The sequence below is a fragment of the Haliaeetus leucocephalus genome, unplaced genomic scaffold, assembly GCF_000737465.1.
Source record: "Haliaeetus leucocephalus isolate CR32 unplaced genomic scaffold, Haliaeetus_leucocephalus-4.0 Scaffold140, whole genome shotgun sequence".
Classification (NCBI taxonomy): Eukaryota; Metazoa; Chordata; class Aves; order Accipitriformes; family Accipitridae; genus Haliaeetus; species Haliaeetus leucocephalus.
In genome coordinates, this window is record NW_010972576.1 from 6621920 (window position 1) to 6638764 (window position 16845).

General features: G+C 40.3%; 1 protein-coding gene across 1 annotated transcript in view; it reads right to left on the reverse strand.

Moving 5' to 3' along the window:
• Positions 1–998: 998 nt before the first annotated feature.
• The window catches only part of FAM160A1 (family with sequence similarity 160, member A1), a 36612-nt gene continuing 20765 nt past the window's right edge, over positions 999–16845 (reverse strand). Inside the window, exons 5-11 of the mRNA XM_010586136.1 lie at positions 16452–16619; positions 12650–12729; positions 11024–11211; positions 9482–10522; positions 5750–5928; positions 5328–5466; positions 999–1249 (exon numbers count right to left, since the gene is read on the reverse strand). Of these exons, the coding sequence (XP_010584438.1) occupies positions 999–1249; positions 5328–5466; positions 5750–5928; positions 9482–10522; positions 11024–11211; positions 12650–12729; positions 16452–16619 (2046 nt within the window). The remainder of the gene's footprint in view (positions 1250–5327; positions 5467–5749; positions 5929–9481; positions 10523–11023; positions 11212–12649; positions 12730–16451; positions 16620–16845) is intronic.

Here is a 16845-nt window from a genome sequence, read left to right on the forward strand (position 1 = left end):
AAAAAAAAGAGACAAAACCAGCCTGCTGTCCTTTTAATACTACTGAAAGATATTGAATACCTTTCTTTAGCTTATTAAAATAAGCATAAAAACAAACTACATACTAATTATAGCTTGCATAGAAACATTTTGTTTTGTACTTTGTGCAAATCTTACTAAATAAGGCATGCTTGAGAGTTTAGGTAGCAATGCAGTAGTTATCAAAGAATGCTGAGAAACTGCAAGGAAAATTCCAGGCAGTCTGCAATCCACATCCACTTACACAGTTCATTTGACTTCAAAGACCAACAGCTGATAGCTGCAGATCTGTCTGCAACATAAGGCAATATGGTATGTGTAGGGTCCAGCACCTGCTTTCAGCTAGTCATGGATTTAATACATATAAGACCACTTGAATTCAAAAAACCTGAGCCACTAGTTAAAAAAGAGGGCTTCAGATGTGGATTGGTAAGAACCCTGTTTCAGGGAAAAGGAAGGGAAGGTGGAAAGAGGACAAAACCACAAAGAAGCACAACCCTTCACATAAGGGGGTTTTGTGCAGATTTTGTGTATATTTTTTATACCCTGAACTGTCCCCATGGGGCAATGTTTTTTCCAAACAAACTGTCTTCTACCAAGTTATCCAGAAGAGTATTTCTGGAACAGAAAAAGCTAAAACGTTTGCCTCTCTTAGCCAACCTACAAGTGTCTATTGCAGAAATTCAACAGCAATCAGTGACACTAAAGAAGGGTGGCTGTGTAAAGAGGAGGAGATGAAGAAGGAAATTGCAGTAAGAGCAGTATCAGAAATGTCTCATATAATTTATGTAGCACAGAGGGAAATTATAAGGCCTAATATAAGGTAACAGGGAATAACATTTTGTCTCCTTGTTCCCCCTCCAAATCAAGTATTTTCAGGAAATATTGAAGTACAACCTTCTTTTGTAAGCAGCTTTGCATTAAAAATCTGTTTAAACTCCAAAAGCTTTTTTAAAAACATGTTTAAAAAAAAAAAACCACTAATAATAATCCTCAAAATCCCCCAGTATTTTGTAACATAAAATGGAATGTTCCTGGGCAAGAGCTGCCAGCTCCTTCAGGAACTCTGGGAAAAGGGCAGCTGCGAGTACGGCATTCCTCACGTGCGCAGGAAGGCTGGGATGAGCCAGGCCTTTCTTTCCTTTCTGTCCCAGGAAAGGCTGGAGTACAGCCGGGTAAGCTTCAGAGAGGTTCCTTCCTTTCCCCACATTGCTGCTGTGCTGGACATTACCTAAAGCCAGGAAGAGAAGAGAGGAAAGAAAAAGAAAAATAAAAAAAGACTCAGTATATTAAGTACACACAGTATTTGTACAGTGTTCAAACCCAGTTTACAAGGATTGTGTTCAGAGCTGTAGTTTGCAGTGCCCAGACTGTGCAGGCTGATACTCCGCTAATCCAACATTTTAAAGTTCTACATGGCCTGATTCTATTGCATTTTTTATTAGCTATCTTTCCCCAGGTTATATATTATTCAGTGCCAGCTCTGATGAGAGAAGTATGTGGGCAGAAGAAGAGTCAAGGGGAAGAGTAATATGGATTTACCTTATGAAATAGCAGATAATATCTACCCATATAGACCCAGCATGGTTGTCTCAATTTAAATGATACTGTGCTCTAGCCCTCCCCCACATCAAAATACCATTTGGACTTTACTTCTCTCTCTCTCTTTCTCTGTCCTCTCCCCATGAATCACCGTGAAAATGGGTTTGAGGCTGAGCTATCACATCGCCATGGGAGTTTGAAGCAAGCTAGAAACTAAGGGAAAAAACGTTTGAAAATTTGATTTTTCTACAGCTGTAGGTCCCACTAACTACACTTACTTTTGACCCCCTGTAAAGCAACTAAACATTAAAAAAAGAGCAAACAAAAACCACCGTGTGCTTTGCTATGTGATCTCTGCTGCCAGAGTTCAGAGGATCAGGGCTCAAGCATCAGAACGCATGGAATTACAGTGACAGCAGCACTTAAATTTCAATCAATTGCTCCTTGTTTCAACCTGAAGCAGAACTGCACTTTAATTAGATGATAATTAATTTAGTGAAACTAAAAAGGTGACAAAATTTAACACTGATGGAAATACTTTACAAAGAAAAATTAACCTACAGAACTCACTGCCACAAGATGTCATTGAGGCCAGAAGCAGAGACAGATAAAACCCTGTCTAACTTACAAGTGGATGTTCTCATGAGCTGTGTAAGCAAATCATTAAAAAGAAATAAAGGACTCTCATATTAACTCACATACTGCAGATAATGCAGCAACGTAGCATTTGGCTTAAGAAGAGGTTTCCCTTAAAGTATGTGCAGTTTATGTTAAAACAACTCAGTCTCAGGTTACACCACCCTTTTTCTGAAACCTCTCCAAGCAGCTAACATGAGGACCCGTAGATGAATGCCTCACCGGATGCAGCAGGGTAATCCCTCTGTTCAACAGCTCTGCACTTTTGTTCCTTTCCTGTAGTTCTCCTAAAGCACTGTGGAATTACTGTACACTTCCAAATACTCGAAAGAAATTTTCATCTTAATCATCTAACAGACTTGTACTTTTCTTGAGTTTCAAAAACCTTTCCAACTGCAGACTTATCAATCATTCATATTGTTATTCTACAAATTTCTATCTACCAGAGACAGAATAGAGGAATTTCAGTTCTGTGGAAAATTCTGACTGTGGGAAGAAAAACAACTTAATAAAGTTTTGAGCTTCCCTTGAAGATTTTTTTTTTTTTAGATTTTCTAATGTCAAAATGTTTCATAATTAATATTTTATGTTTTTAAATAGTTTAGCCAAAATAAACAGAATGCTTGTATACTGTCAAAGCTCTTTTTTTTAACTCTTCCCTTCAAAAAGCATCCAAATTGATACATTTCCTTAAAAATGATTTTGATTCAGATTTAACTCCCTATTGAACACACACACGCATCCCCCACAAAACAACCAACCAACAAACAAACAAAAAAACCAAACACCACACACCACACAAAGAAAAGAGAAAAGCACAGAAAGCTGGTCTAGGGACCAGAGATTTGATTTTTTCTTTGACCAAGATTGTCCACTTCTTTCTAAGGTCAGGATGCAAACTGAATCATACAATTGAGAAAATGATTACTCTGGAGATATTGTTACCAACATATTGAAAGAAGGGCAGCATTTCATATGCAATCTACATCATGACAGCCCTACATATCTAACCAGAACCCGAGCTACTATGTAAGGAAACTACATACTACTGCAACCAGAAAATAACAAATCATCCATTTCTGCTCAGTTTCAGAGACCATCACTGTTAAGAGAAAGGAAATGCTCTGGTTTTACATTTGTGTTCCCCACTAAGTCTGGCTTCTGTTTTTCAGATGTGAATTCTGTAGGAGGCTGCTTATGCTCAGACCTGTAGAAAAAACTTTGGGGTTATTCACCGCTTCCATTTGGGGAAAAAAACCCTCAGAGAAGAGCTTATTTGCATGACACTCAAAGGTGGCATTCAAGCTAATGCAAAGAAATCCTACAGGAGTTCCTAATTATTATTTTTTTCATTTACCATTAGTGTAGCAGTTCCTACCTCGCACTTCTTAATCAATATAATGAACTACTGTGGGTTGATGGACTACTGAGCCAACTTGCCACAGGAATTACAGTTTGATTACTTGCATCACCAGTCTTGTTGGGAACCAAGTCTGCAGTTATCCAGACATTTATTTACTCTCCATCTATTTGTTAAGAGGTGCCTTCTTTGCAGGAGTTGCCACAACACAGAAGAAAATGTACCAACAGGGTGACTAAGCAGCCTTGTTTCAAATTCCTAAATAATAACCAGCATGACTCAACCTGGCAAATTCCAAAGCCCACAGAAGAAAACTGACATAAAATAGTAAGTATAAATAAATGCCCTTGGGAATGCATTATATAAAAGTTCTTATTGCCAGCATCTGAAAAAAAGGACTCTAAATGTTGCCTCCTAATCTCATCTCCCACATGCTAGCTACAATACCATCTAATTGTAAAACCTTCTAATCTATGGGACCAGAATGTAGAGCCTAAAATGCTACTGACATTTGCAATACACAGCTCCTTTACAGCAGGCACCTTCCACAGGCTAATTCTTCAAGAAGCAGCCTTAGCAAGATCATAATTCTACAGACTAGATGTACTGCAGACCTTAGAAACACATACCATGCTGACTAGAAACTAGGTAAATTATTATTCAGAGTCTTGAAAAATGGAAACACAATTAAAATGGCACATAAAGAGTCCCACTTTCCACACCTCTGGAAATCCAAGAAAAGTATCAATGTCTTCACAGAGGTATAGGCAGAGGGAGTGATTATTAATGACTCCCAACGATGAGTAAGCACACACCCGTAAATGCAGCCTCTCGAACCCTGTTGCTGAGTCAGCTCTTAATCACTGCGGTCACTGCTCTCACCATATTTGACACATTCCCATCATGTGGGAAGTTGGCTTTTAAGGGAAACCTGCACCCAACATTGCCTGCTCAGCAGCAGGCTCAGAACATGCACATCCTCAGGGCAGAGCCCCAACTCTACCAGTTGCCTGGCTGCATCTGGAAAGTTCTTAGTTAGAATGTAAGATTCTCCATTTTGCTTATTTTTACTAGCTTCCCCCACAGCAGTGTAAATACTGGTAACTGTCAAGACAGGTGTAGCATGCGCTGTGCTTGAGAAGCAGCAGATGTTATGGAAGTCTCCTAGAAAGCTGGCTTGTTGGGATGATGCCTGTTTAACTCCCCGCTGCTTTCAAAGTGTCCTGGCTTTTACACCCCACCCCCCCTTTTTGCTGCTGTTGTTTTGTTTTTCATTCAAAAAAGCACATTCAAAGTTTTCTGGCTAATATTTATCTCTTTCAGTATTAGTCCAAACCATAATATGAATCCTTATTCAACTGTTACAGAAACCAACTCATTCTGGACTTCTGTCCTAACATTTATCAAAGAACCAATGACTAGCTGAAGGTCAGGCTAAAAATGAAATGAAATCATGCCCATATGCCATCTCACCTCATGCCTTGAAAGCAAGTTTGTTTACAGCCAAAGGGACAGAGAGTCAAGAGCTGATTTTGTTACTGCTTTAAACAGGCATTTTCTGTAGCAGATGGAAGATTCTAATGAGCAAAGAACATCCAAATAGATCCATATACTGTGGCCTACTGAGCATCCTCAGTTTACAGTCAGAAGGATACATCTGGTTAATGATATTCACAACATACCACACCTACTTTTAATCATTTTGTAGAAAAAGAGAGGTAACTGGTGAGTCATTCCACCCAGCACTCCTCCCAGTGTGGTTAATGTTTACCTTTGGTTAGCAATTCTTCTGCAGCATCAGACATGTCCACACGAAAAAGCAAGTATTGCTGGGCCTCCAGGAGAAGAGCTGGGAAGTCTTTTTCAATGGAAGCAAAATGTTCAATTTTATTTTTCACAGATGCCAGCACCTGCCAAAACAACAGTAACAATTACTTCTTCCTCCTTTGCTCCCAGTGCAGCCACAGACTGAATACTCAGGCTTTCTCTAGCTGCATTAAAACACAGTTACAACAAAAGTTATGGTCACAGAGAATTTCCAGTTCTTTGCACAAATGTAATTAAAACATCAAAACGAGATGAGAGGCTCTTAAGTGGGAAAGCAACAGGTGGAACTGAAAAATGCTAACATAAGGTTTAACGAGACACCAAAAATACTGTTCCAATAGGCAGAACTAACACTTTATCAAATACCTGATAAAGTGATCGCACACTAGGCTGAAACACCATGTTGGTGTTGAGCAGAAAGGAGCGAAGAAGAGGCTGTGGATAACTTGCCAGCTGAGTAATAATCCCAATAAGCAGCAAATTTACATGCAAGGAATTGTCCAGCATGTTCTCCAGCTTCGACAACACTACGCTGATGAACGGTCCTGTAAGAAAAGAAGGAACCAATGTTTTTGTTTTCACCAAAGAAAAATCCTAAGATCCAGGAAATACACATTTAAAAGGAACTTTGATCACCATAACCAACCAAATTAGACCTCCCACACGTTAATTACAACCAGCAGGGAGAAAAACTAAACTATATCTTAACAGACAAAATAGACTTAACAGAGGTGCTGAAGGCTTTTGTGATTAGAAGCACTTTTGCTAGCTAGCCAATCAGTTTACATTAATAGCATATTTAACATGCGTAACTATTCTACTTTACACATGCCAAGAAGGATTTAGCCTAGTACGTTATGGTCTACTGTTCTATTCCTCTTGAAGTTAATCGGAACGGTACCACTAGTTTCAATGTAAAGAGAAACTGCCCTTTTTACTCTTCTTGTGCCTTGTTTCTACATAAGAACTGGGCAAAGTAATTTACAGCTAGGTTTCTTATCAAAAAACTCTGGTGTTTTAAGGAAAATACAAAAATGCTAGTCTAAACATAAAAATCAAGATCTGTGATAGTTCAACATCACAAAAAAAGGCATTTGCAGTACTGCAAACAGTCACACAAAGCAGGGAAGACATTAAAATAGATTTATAACCAAAATTATTGATAGACATAGGCTTTATCACATAAATGTCACCAATAAATAATAGCTTTAGTTTGTGTATTCATGCCGCAGGATAACCACTGAAATACATAAGCATTTACCACGAAAGTACATAAACCCTTAGTGCTCAAGCTTAAGAAACCTTTGCAAGGCGAGCATGACTTTAACCAAATACTACATATCGTCAGATGACAGAGCTGGTGAGATGCTTGAGGCAGCGGGTACGACTGACCTAATCACAAGTAAAGTCTTAGAAATGTCACTTGTCCTACACCCAGTCCCACTACACTATTCTGGCTGTGTAAAAGCTAGGGAAACCACACAGAAGAATCCCTGGGTGACACAGTTACAGCACTGCTAACTTTGAATATCCCACCCTACTCCCCAGCACAAGATGCATGCCACAGGCATTTCTAGGGTCAAGCAGGTAGCCATAACCCAACCCCATTCCAGCTCCCCTCAGCTAGCAAAAGGCTGCCGTTCGAGCTACCTGGGCACAGTTTAGCCCCATTTAATAAGCCTTCTGTAAACTACGGCAGAGACTAAAGCAATCCTGGGCCAGTGCAACAGTAAGGATCAAATCAGAAGTGCCTATGTTGCCACTTCACCGAACAGAACTTCAGTAAAGGTTGAAGTCTATAATGTTTTATAGCAACCGTGAGTATAAAGCAAGCACTCCCTTGAGACTCATCTATCATGGCTAAATGCTGGCACAGCTCCACTCACAAGAGGAAAGGTAGGAGGGCCAGTGTTGACAAGGCTTTACGTGGCTGCTACCTTTCAACCACCATGTCAGCCATCAGAGTGAAGGTTGGTATCATGTCCTGCAGGAATCCCCCCTGCCTGTGGACCCAATGGAGCAGCCCCAAAACCTTTTGTTGAGATACAGTTCCTCCTGTCCCAACATAACCTACTGCTTCCCCTCTCATGTTCATGGAGACATTTTCACAGAGCTCCTGAAGACCACAGTGCAGTGAGAGCTCTACTGTATCAAAAGGGATGGCAAAAGAACGAGTTGAGATATATCACTGTTCTCTCCTCTAGGTCAGATTTCAAAGCTGAGTAGGTAAAGCTGAAGCTAGGTAACAAGTGCTGTATGCCACTGCAAGAGGTTACCAAGATACATTTAAAAATTTCTCAGTGACAGAGTGACTTTTTCCCCCAAGAAACTATTGGAATGAGAGTCAGAGGAACTCAGCAGAGTTTGCAAGCCTTGTAAGAAACAGGGTAAACAGATGAAAAAAAAGTCAAAAAATTATTATTCTTCTGACTGTGCATCTCTATGTGGCCACAAAATCAAGCACTGATGGGGGCAGCAGAATATAAATTCCTGTTTCTGAACACCACATTCTTTCTTGCTTAGGGGGAAACAGGGATGATAGTGTTTAATGCTTTTAAATTGCACATAGACACCAATAGGACATTTTCTTCATAGATCCATAGGCCTGAAGAGAGCATCTTTTCACTGCTGACACTTACTGGGTGTGGGAACCTCTGTTTGGTTATTTGATTCTGCAGAGAGAAGCCCCATCCCATGACAGCATCCCAAAACAGCAAAAGCAACAAAGAATCCTTATCACACACATCTACAAACATAATATAGCATTTCAAATTAAATATATTATTATATTTGAAAGACACTGCAACCTTAACATTTCTGAGGTATTGTTATGAGCACCTCCATCCTTGCAACCATTAAGATCTCCATTAAAGCAAGGTAAACAGCCTAAGAGTAAAACAGGATGTGGATGGGGAGCAAACAGCAAGACTTTTTGTGTTGTTTTTTGTTTGGTTGGGTTTTTTTCCCTTTGTTTTGCTCAGTTATGGGGATTTTGTGGTTTGTGGGGTTTTTTTTGGGGGGGAACAAATGGAGAGAGGGACTAAATGACAAACAAGAGACAAGGACAACATTTTTGAGGTACATTTGACAGCAGATAATGGGAAACAGCAAGGTTTGAATGTGATTAGCTTCCAGTACAAGGAAATTGCTACCACAGCAAATATAGCAAATTGATTGAAAAACAGGCTGAATTTTTCAATTAAGAAACAGTGCCAGGCATGCTGGCCACAGCTGACCAGAAAGGGCTGCATTTCAATGGACACAAATGTTTTCCCCCTCCATTCAAACGAAAGAGAAGCCATCTTATAGAGGTTTTGTTTTGGATGAGGAAACCTAGATACATTATTATTTTTTATTATTTGCATTACTGTGGTATCTAGGAGACCTAATTAAAGACCAGGAGCCCACAGTGCAAGGAGCTGTACAAATACAGATCAAAAGCCCACTCTAACCTCCGGTAGCACTGTCATTCCGGAATGGCTGGGCAGTCTGCAGATACCAAGCTTAAATTGCTGCCTGGCACAAGACAGAAAAGCATACCAACAACGAGGGCAGACCTGACATTTGAGGAACAGGATGGCAGGGCAGAGCATGGAGACAGGTATGTACAGACATGGCACTGCTGCTGCCACCGTGTGCTAAAATGTGAAATAGCAGAGAGGAAAAAAATGGCAACGTGATGCCACATCCATAGCATCAGAGATGAAAGCCACCAGAAAAACATATATTAGAACAGTTACGCCAATCCCCTTTCAATTGCAAAAGCTTTCTCTAGAATGATGGAGCTTTCACATACAAACAACATAACTCCTGCTCAAGATTTTAAACGATTACCAAAAAAAGCAGCCCTCCCACCCCTGAGCAGCCACCATTTGCTGTCACCACACTGATTGCTCTGCTCTCCTTTCACGTTGGATCTCTCACTCTCCTTGGACCGATCTCAGCTATTTGGGCTATACCCTCTTTAGTGCCAGGACTGTTACTTTCTTTATGCTCATGCTGTGTGCCACACAGTGTGATCTCATTTGGCCACCTTTAATCACCATGCCTTCCTGTATCTGTTATTAACTGTATTATGTAATTAACAGGACATTCCACCTGTAAATGGAGCACTCTGGCTCCTCGCAGCATGCTTGGGAGAGACATCCTCCTTTGGTCCAAAGGGAGATGACATGCTGTCCGCAGAAGGGGTGTCTGCTGAGAAATTCTCAAAGTCGTCCTCCTCTTCTGCAGGAGAGACAGGCTCAGGAGTATCCAACTTCTGCTCCTCCAAGCTTGCACTGTTTGGATCCAGTTCCTTAATAATTTTGTCATACTGCGCAATGAAATCCTCACCATCTGTGCTCAGCAGTCTTACACTTAAGTTACGATCTGCCTCCTGAGGAGAAAGCTTCAACTCTAAGTCTGGCTGTGGATCAATCTCAATCATTTTCTGGTTTATTTGTTCTTTCACTACACCTTGAGTCAAGCTTGAATTTCTCTTACTGTGCTCATCCAAGTCCATTTCCAGCTGGCTTTTTGCAAGAGGCCCATTGACTACAGTCTGGCTTTGGACCTCATATTCTCTGGCTGCATTTAAAGTTTTCTCCTTAGAGTTGTCATCATCTTGAGTATCCTTTTGGGCACATAACCTGTAAACAATAACATCATCCTGAAAGTCTGATTCCTCTATGTAAGATCCTTTGATTAGCATGATGGCATTTTTTTTCATTTCTTGAATGTGTTTTGGTGGCTCTGCAGGTGGCTGCATCTCTGTGCTTCCCAGATCATCATATGGTTGTGGTGAGCTCACATTAGATCCAGGAGAAATCCCTGTGTCATAGCTATCATCCCATTCTAGCTCCAACTGCATCTTCTCACCGAATGGAGTTACTTGAGAGGAGCTACACGTGCTAGGTGCCCTTTGCTGGAGCCGAAACATGGGGTATTCCACATCTGTACTGTTCTCCTCAGCAAGCATTTGGATAAAGGTGTCTGGATCAGGGTTTACTCCATCATACAAGGCAGACCAAACCTTACAGTCTTTCAGGCACTGGAGGATGGCTTCTTGAGCTTCCCCCAGATACTGCAAGTAGCTGATGTCCACAGCTCTTCCATATTCCACAATGCAAATAGATTCAGAAGAGCGTCTACCAGAATCTGAAAGTAAAGAAGATTACTCATACCATGAGTAATATACCACAAGTTCTCTAGCACGGCATCTACTAAGAAACGGCATAGAGTCTTTAGCCCTAACCATCCAATAAGGCAGAAATATCAAACCATAAAGATGAAGAGATTTGCTCATAAACATACATGACTGGTTCCTACTGCCAAGACGGAGCTGTAACTAAAGATTTCTGAGAGACCAGCCCACACTCAAACCTTAAAACAACAGCAACCACTCTGAAGCAGCCAGAGCTGCTGTCATGTATCTGTGCATTTTCATAAATGCATATTCAAGTTAGATAGCTGTTAAAATAAGGTTTCAATAGACCTGGACACGTGGAAGGAATTAAATAAGCTTTCCAGTCCAGGCTTCCCTGGTTTATTGTTGGCCACCACATTTCCTTTGCCTCCCATCCTTCCCCACCTCCTCCCATGAGCTGCTACCAAATCAAACTCAGCTCATGATCTGGTCTTCCCCTGAGCACCAATTACCTTTAGTTTGTGCTGCTTTTGTCCATAGAATATAATCTTTTCCTTGGCTTTCAAGTGTCAAGGTGATCCCAGTAGAGCAGCAGACTGGTGTTAGGGCCAGCAGTTTTGCAGCAGATACAGAATAACAGTCTCTCTCTTTCACAGCCCACCGCTGGCTCAACATCATGTGGTTACATGGGATCAGATACCTGAAACAGCAGTGTCTAGCATTACTTCATCACCCTTTCATGTTAGAGAAAGTAACAACATACAAAATTCCTTTCCCACCTTCCTGCCCTCTCCAAATTAAAAGAAAGAGTAATAATAATCTTGACAGAGATCCATATTCTAAACCTCCCAAGAGCATGAGACCCTGACTCTTTATATTGTGAAGCTACAGTTTGATGAGGAACTGTCAAAATGAGTAGAGATAGGAGATCAGTTGCATCAGAACAGGGAAGTGAACAATCCTTTGCAGGTCAGAGCAAACTTGCTGTCAGAAGGGATGGAGGAAGTGTGGGATGGGCAGATGTCAAAGGCCAGCAGTGCGGTTTGGTCCCACTATGAATGAGTCCTGTCTCAGAATCCTTAATTTATTTGCTTTCCTGGGAAATGCAGAGAGAGACAGTTTACGTTTGCCAGGCAAGCAGCCAGCAAAAAGGAGGGAAGGGTCATCAAGGTGTTTTACTGCAGTAGATCAAGACTGAGCTCTCATGCAGAGGGAATAAGCTACGGGGAGTAGAAAGAATAGAGGAAACACGGTCTTGTATTGAACTTCTTCAGAGCACTTTTGTTCAACTTTTTAAAAGCACTTTATTAAGAGCCTCAGTGTTAACTGGACTGATGTTGCACCATTTAAAATGCAAACAAATTCTAAAAGATTCCCTAAATAAACAAAAAGAAGATTAAATACAGCACTCTACTGCTGTTAGAGCAGTGACATACTTGAATTCACAGAGGTCCTAACAGCATTGCCAGGCACCACAGCCAGCCCTATAGGGCATTTCACCTTAATGCCTGTGGATGGAGGGACAGACAGTAGCCGAAACGTTCATACGATCTACAGTGCTAAAAGCCCAATTAATTCAGTTACACCAATATTTTCAAATAAATAATCAATTCTCACCTAATACACACTCCAAAATTATGAGTATTCTGAAGCAAAGCAAAAATAATCAACACTACGTAACAATCTACCTACAGCAGTTCAGGAACCTGAAGTATTCTCAGTGAGAGAGGAATCAAAGAGGCAGAAAACAACAAAAAAGAAGGTGGAAGCTGCAAACGAGTATATAGCTCTGTATCACAGTGTAAAATACACTAGAGAAAACATGCAGGAGAGAAGAATTACACATTTAGAAGCAGGGAATAAGCAGTTTGGAGGCAATAAATATATTCTTAGGTTCTCTTCTCTCACTTTTATAGAAATAAATCACAAGCAAAATCTCTTGCTCCTGAAGATCACAGGATGTAAATCACACTTCTTCAGGTCTGGTAGACTTTTGTCAGGATCATAAATATTCTTATCTTGGTAGTTGCTTGGATTTCTGCTCTCTTTGTGAACTCTCATCCAGCTCTGCATCTATAGGCAGAGACTGTACGTCCCAGAATTAGGATGAAGACTGGAAAAAGGAGTTTGGGCTTTACCTTAAAACTAGCTGTAACATCACATCTTCACAATGCAAGCCAATGAGTGTTCTGAACAATGCCAAGGAGACCACACAGAGCTGGAAAATGATAAATGTTGTCAGTTTTTGATCTGGAAATTATACCTTTCCAATCTTCCCTACATGCTACATTACAAAATGGCTCTGCCAGATCATCATGCTTTATAAGACACTGTTAGTGATATTTCATTTTGTCAGCACCCCATGGGATTTTTTTTTGACATTTTCTAGAGCTATACACATAACATGTTACATTTTAACAAAATACAATCCAGAATTTCCTTCAAATAAGTTATTAAAAAAGCAGTAATTTACCAGTCCTTAATATTATTAAAATTTATTAATTTAATTTAACTCAGCATGAATTGAAACCTGTAACTTCCAAGATAGCATGTTAGTTTTTACTTCTGACATAGAATTTGAACAAACTAAAGGCCTTTTCTGAAAGAAAAGTTATAAACTGCCTCAAGTTTCTGTTGCTTTAAGTATAAGGAATGATTAGCGTTCTGCACATTAAGAACCTGAATGCTTCTATAAATATAGCTTAATGTACTGACATAGACCAGGACTAAACAAGTCGGTTTTGCCAGAATTTACTCCATATGGAGTATTCATAGCCCCACCATTACGGGTCACTTGAACATCTGGGAACTATGGCAAGGCATGAAGATTCTTTCCGTGAGGCCAGAAGAAAGGAAAGAAAAGTAGGATTCCTCATTGGAATTGCATGCTTGCCTCTTTAGCAAAGGTCTGATCAAACATACCCATAACTAGGTATTTCAGTAGTCACACTCAGCAGAGACAAAAATCATACCCATTCTGTCATCGACACCCCACTTTCACAATGGCTTTAGGACAGACTAGAAACGTGGCCTTCTACAGGCTTTTTTGGTCACTAATTAGACATACAACACTTTCAAAGCTATCATACAGTACATTTCTACCTGCCAGACACTTGCTAGACTGCAGTTGTGTCCAAAATGGTAGAAGCATGAGCTGCAAGCTTTCACTAGTTTTCACAGACCGCAGCACCATTATCTCCCTGCCTCTTAATGCATTTTTCCTTAGGCACATTCTCCTGTGCTGCTCTCTCATGGAAACAGTATCTCACAGCTGACTTAGACTCCAGGACCAGGCTGACTCTTGTGAGAATCATATAGCCTAAGTTGACCTTTTCCTAAAGTTTCAAGTTGGTGTTTAAATCTTGTCTCTCCCTATATTAATTATGTAAACTCAAATAATTAATATATGAAATTAATTGCACTTTTCAGCAGCTAACAAAAGAAACAGATTAGGACAAAATAAGGAAACAGCTACAGATATTTCTCTACCTTGTTTTTTCAGTCACTGAACATCCTTTGTAATTCATTCAGCATGAAATCCAGCATCCTGCCTGGGCATGGCTTCTTTTCCACCCTGTGGAATTTCCTCCTCTTCTCTGCAGTCACTCCCCTTGCTCCCACTGTTTAAATGCTCTATTCTAGCTCTGCAAGAGCACATTGTTATGTTCCTCTCTCCAGCCCATGCTTTCACAATAATATAAACTTAAAGATTGTTTCACCCTTTCCAGTTCTCTCCTTCAGATGAGTGACTCGGCTCCCCTACAATGATTGGCTGTGCACAGTGACCAAGACCAGATGAATGCATAGATTTCTTAAAAAAATATATATACACATACGTGTATTTTCCCTTACTTGGCAGGTACCTCTGTGAAACAGTTAAATAGCAATGTTTAAGTGAACCTCACTTGATAGCCTCTGAAAAGTAAGTTTCTTTGACTGCCTTCCCTAGTTTGGTCATTGAACTAACACTCACAGAAGAACAAAAGAAAGGGAATAAGCAGAGGGAAGAGAAACAGGGAAAGCTCATGAAATGGCCTGCTGCGAGGCAAAGCAGAGCTCAAACTTGTTGCCCTGCCACCACTGTCCACTGCTTGTACTAGGAACCAACAGTTACTCCAAGACCTTATGTCTACAGAAATAGATGCAGAAAGCAAAAGGGCAAGAGAGGAACAAATAACCAGAACTGGAGTTCTTAATAGGAATGTGAGGGCAGATTTGAAGAGCTTCACAACAAGCTTTTGGAAGAAGTCAGATCCTTGCATGAAAGGTGTGTTTTAGCCAGGTGACATGGGGGAAAACCAGGAAATCTCATTTCCTCTGTGAAATTTACTGAGATCCCAGTCTAACTTTTCTTCATACTGTGAAAGTTCAAAAACCTGCTACTGCCTTAAATTTTCCTGTATTTAAGAAATTTCAGTTTATAAGGACACATTACTTATTTGTCTTTGCAACCATATTGCAAATCAGGAATCACCTGAATAAATAAAACTAGCCTATTTCTGTATTTTGTAAAAAGAAAAGTTGTAAAATACACTCAAGGAGACAAAGAGGATAGTATTTTTACAAGTCCTCTTGGCCACCTGGCTGTACATGACTTTAACCCTGTGAATTATTAGTAAGTATTTTCATCAGTAATAATGTACGTAGCTTTTGTGCTGTGGAAACACACAGAAGGTTGCAGTTCTGGCTTTTGCACTTGGCCAAGCTATACTGCAGAAAACTCATTTAGCATCACAGAACCATTTTGGCTGAGATCCTGAGTTGCTCAGGGCTGCAGAATTCTTTACAATTCCCATCTCGTTTGCCTATGGAACAGTAATTAATGATTAGCAGAGACAACAGCATTTGCATTTTCGTCGACAGAAGCCGTTTCAGTTTCCAGAGTTAATCCATCTTAGAGATGCAGTAACAGAAGCATATATCCATATTTGCATGCACTCACATTTCAAAACAAATTTCAGATGAAGCTACTGTCCCTAATACACAAATTCAATGCACATACTGGTGTTCTGGCTTCTCTTGTACCTGCACTAAAACTTTATTCTTTATACCATCTATGAAGCTGTGCACCATGCAAGATTCAGCCAAGACTGCCAACCAAGTATAGCTCAAAAGGGTAGGTAGTCCAGTGCAACACATAGTCATTTTCTCTGCCTGAAGATCCAACCGTTAGCAAAGGTAACTACTATGGTTGTCAGTGAGCTCTCCAGCCACTGTGGTACATTGTGGCTAGGCTGAGAAGGGACTCAGTGCAAATTTGAGATAAACCTTACCACACAGGGGAGTGAAAGCAAAGCAAAGGAAACAGCAGTCTGATCACTTGAGCAAGAAAGTACCTTCTTTTAATCAAAGAAGAAAGCAGGCAACATCACAGTTAAGTAAACATGCTATAATAATACAGACTTGATTCCTGAGAAATATATTGTCAATACTGCAATTCACAACTTGGATCAATTTGGAGACATCCATATAGGGCTCCCATCATCTCCCAGAAGGACTATTTGAAAATGCTTGTTGCTTGGCAAAACTCCAAAGATCAAAAATGCTCCTTGTCACAAGTATATTTTATAAGTCCCTATCTATGAGTTATCTATGGCAGCACTAATTCAGCAGTATCCAGAATAAAAATGCTTCCAAATTTACCTTTAATCTTCTAACAGATTCCAGACTTCCAGAAGACCTCATCTCCCTCTATCCCGTTTCCTCTATGTGTGAAACCACCTCACACTTTTATCAACTTAGTATAGTGGTAGCTAAATGTCATCACACACACACTAAAAATAACATTGAGGGGGTGGAGAAATCACACATTTTGGGGAGGGGGGTGGGGTGGCAAAACTCCTAGTTAAACGGATACCCACTGAATATATGGAATCTGCCATTTAAATATTTAACCTACATCCATGCTGAGTACCTGAACTTCCTTCCTACTTTTCTTACCCGGAATGGTGTGTTGATTCGGCTAGTAAGTGTATCTAGGATATGCACATTCTCATGTCGGTGCAGCAAAATAAAACGGAGGAAAATCTTGAGGAGGGCTGGCTCTGAAACACTACGCAAAAAGAGATCCAGGTACGCAGTAGTAGTCATCACTTCTTCCACAGTCACCTGCAAGCAAAAATAATGTAAATGCAAATATACTGCACACACAAAATATCCATCCACCCTCTGCAACTGTATGCCTGGCAAACACTCTAAGCTCTCCATACATAACACTGCAACAAAAACATTGAGGTCTTTGCTTTTAAATTTGCAAAGAGCATGCTTCTGAATGACTCACAAGCATTTAGAACCCATTTCTTATCTGTCTTGCTTCCCCAGGAAAAAAAACACC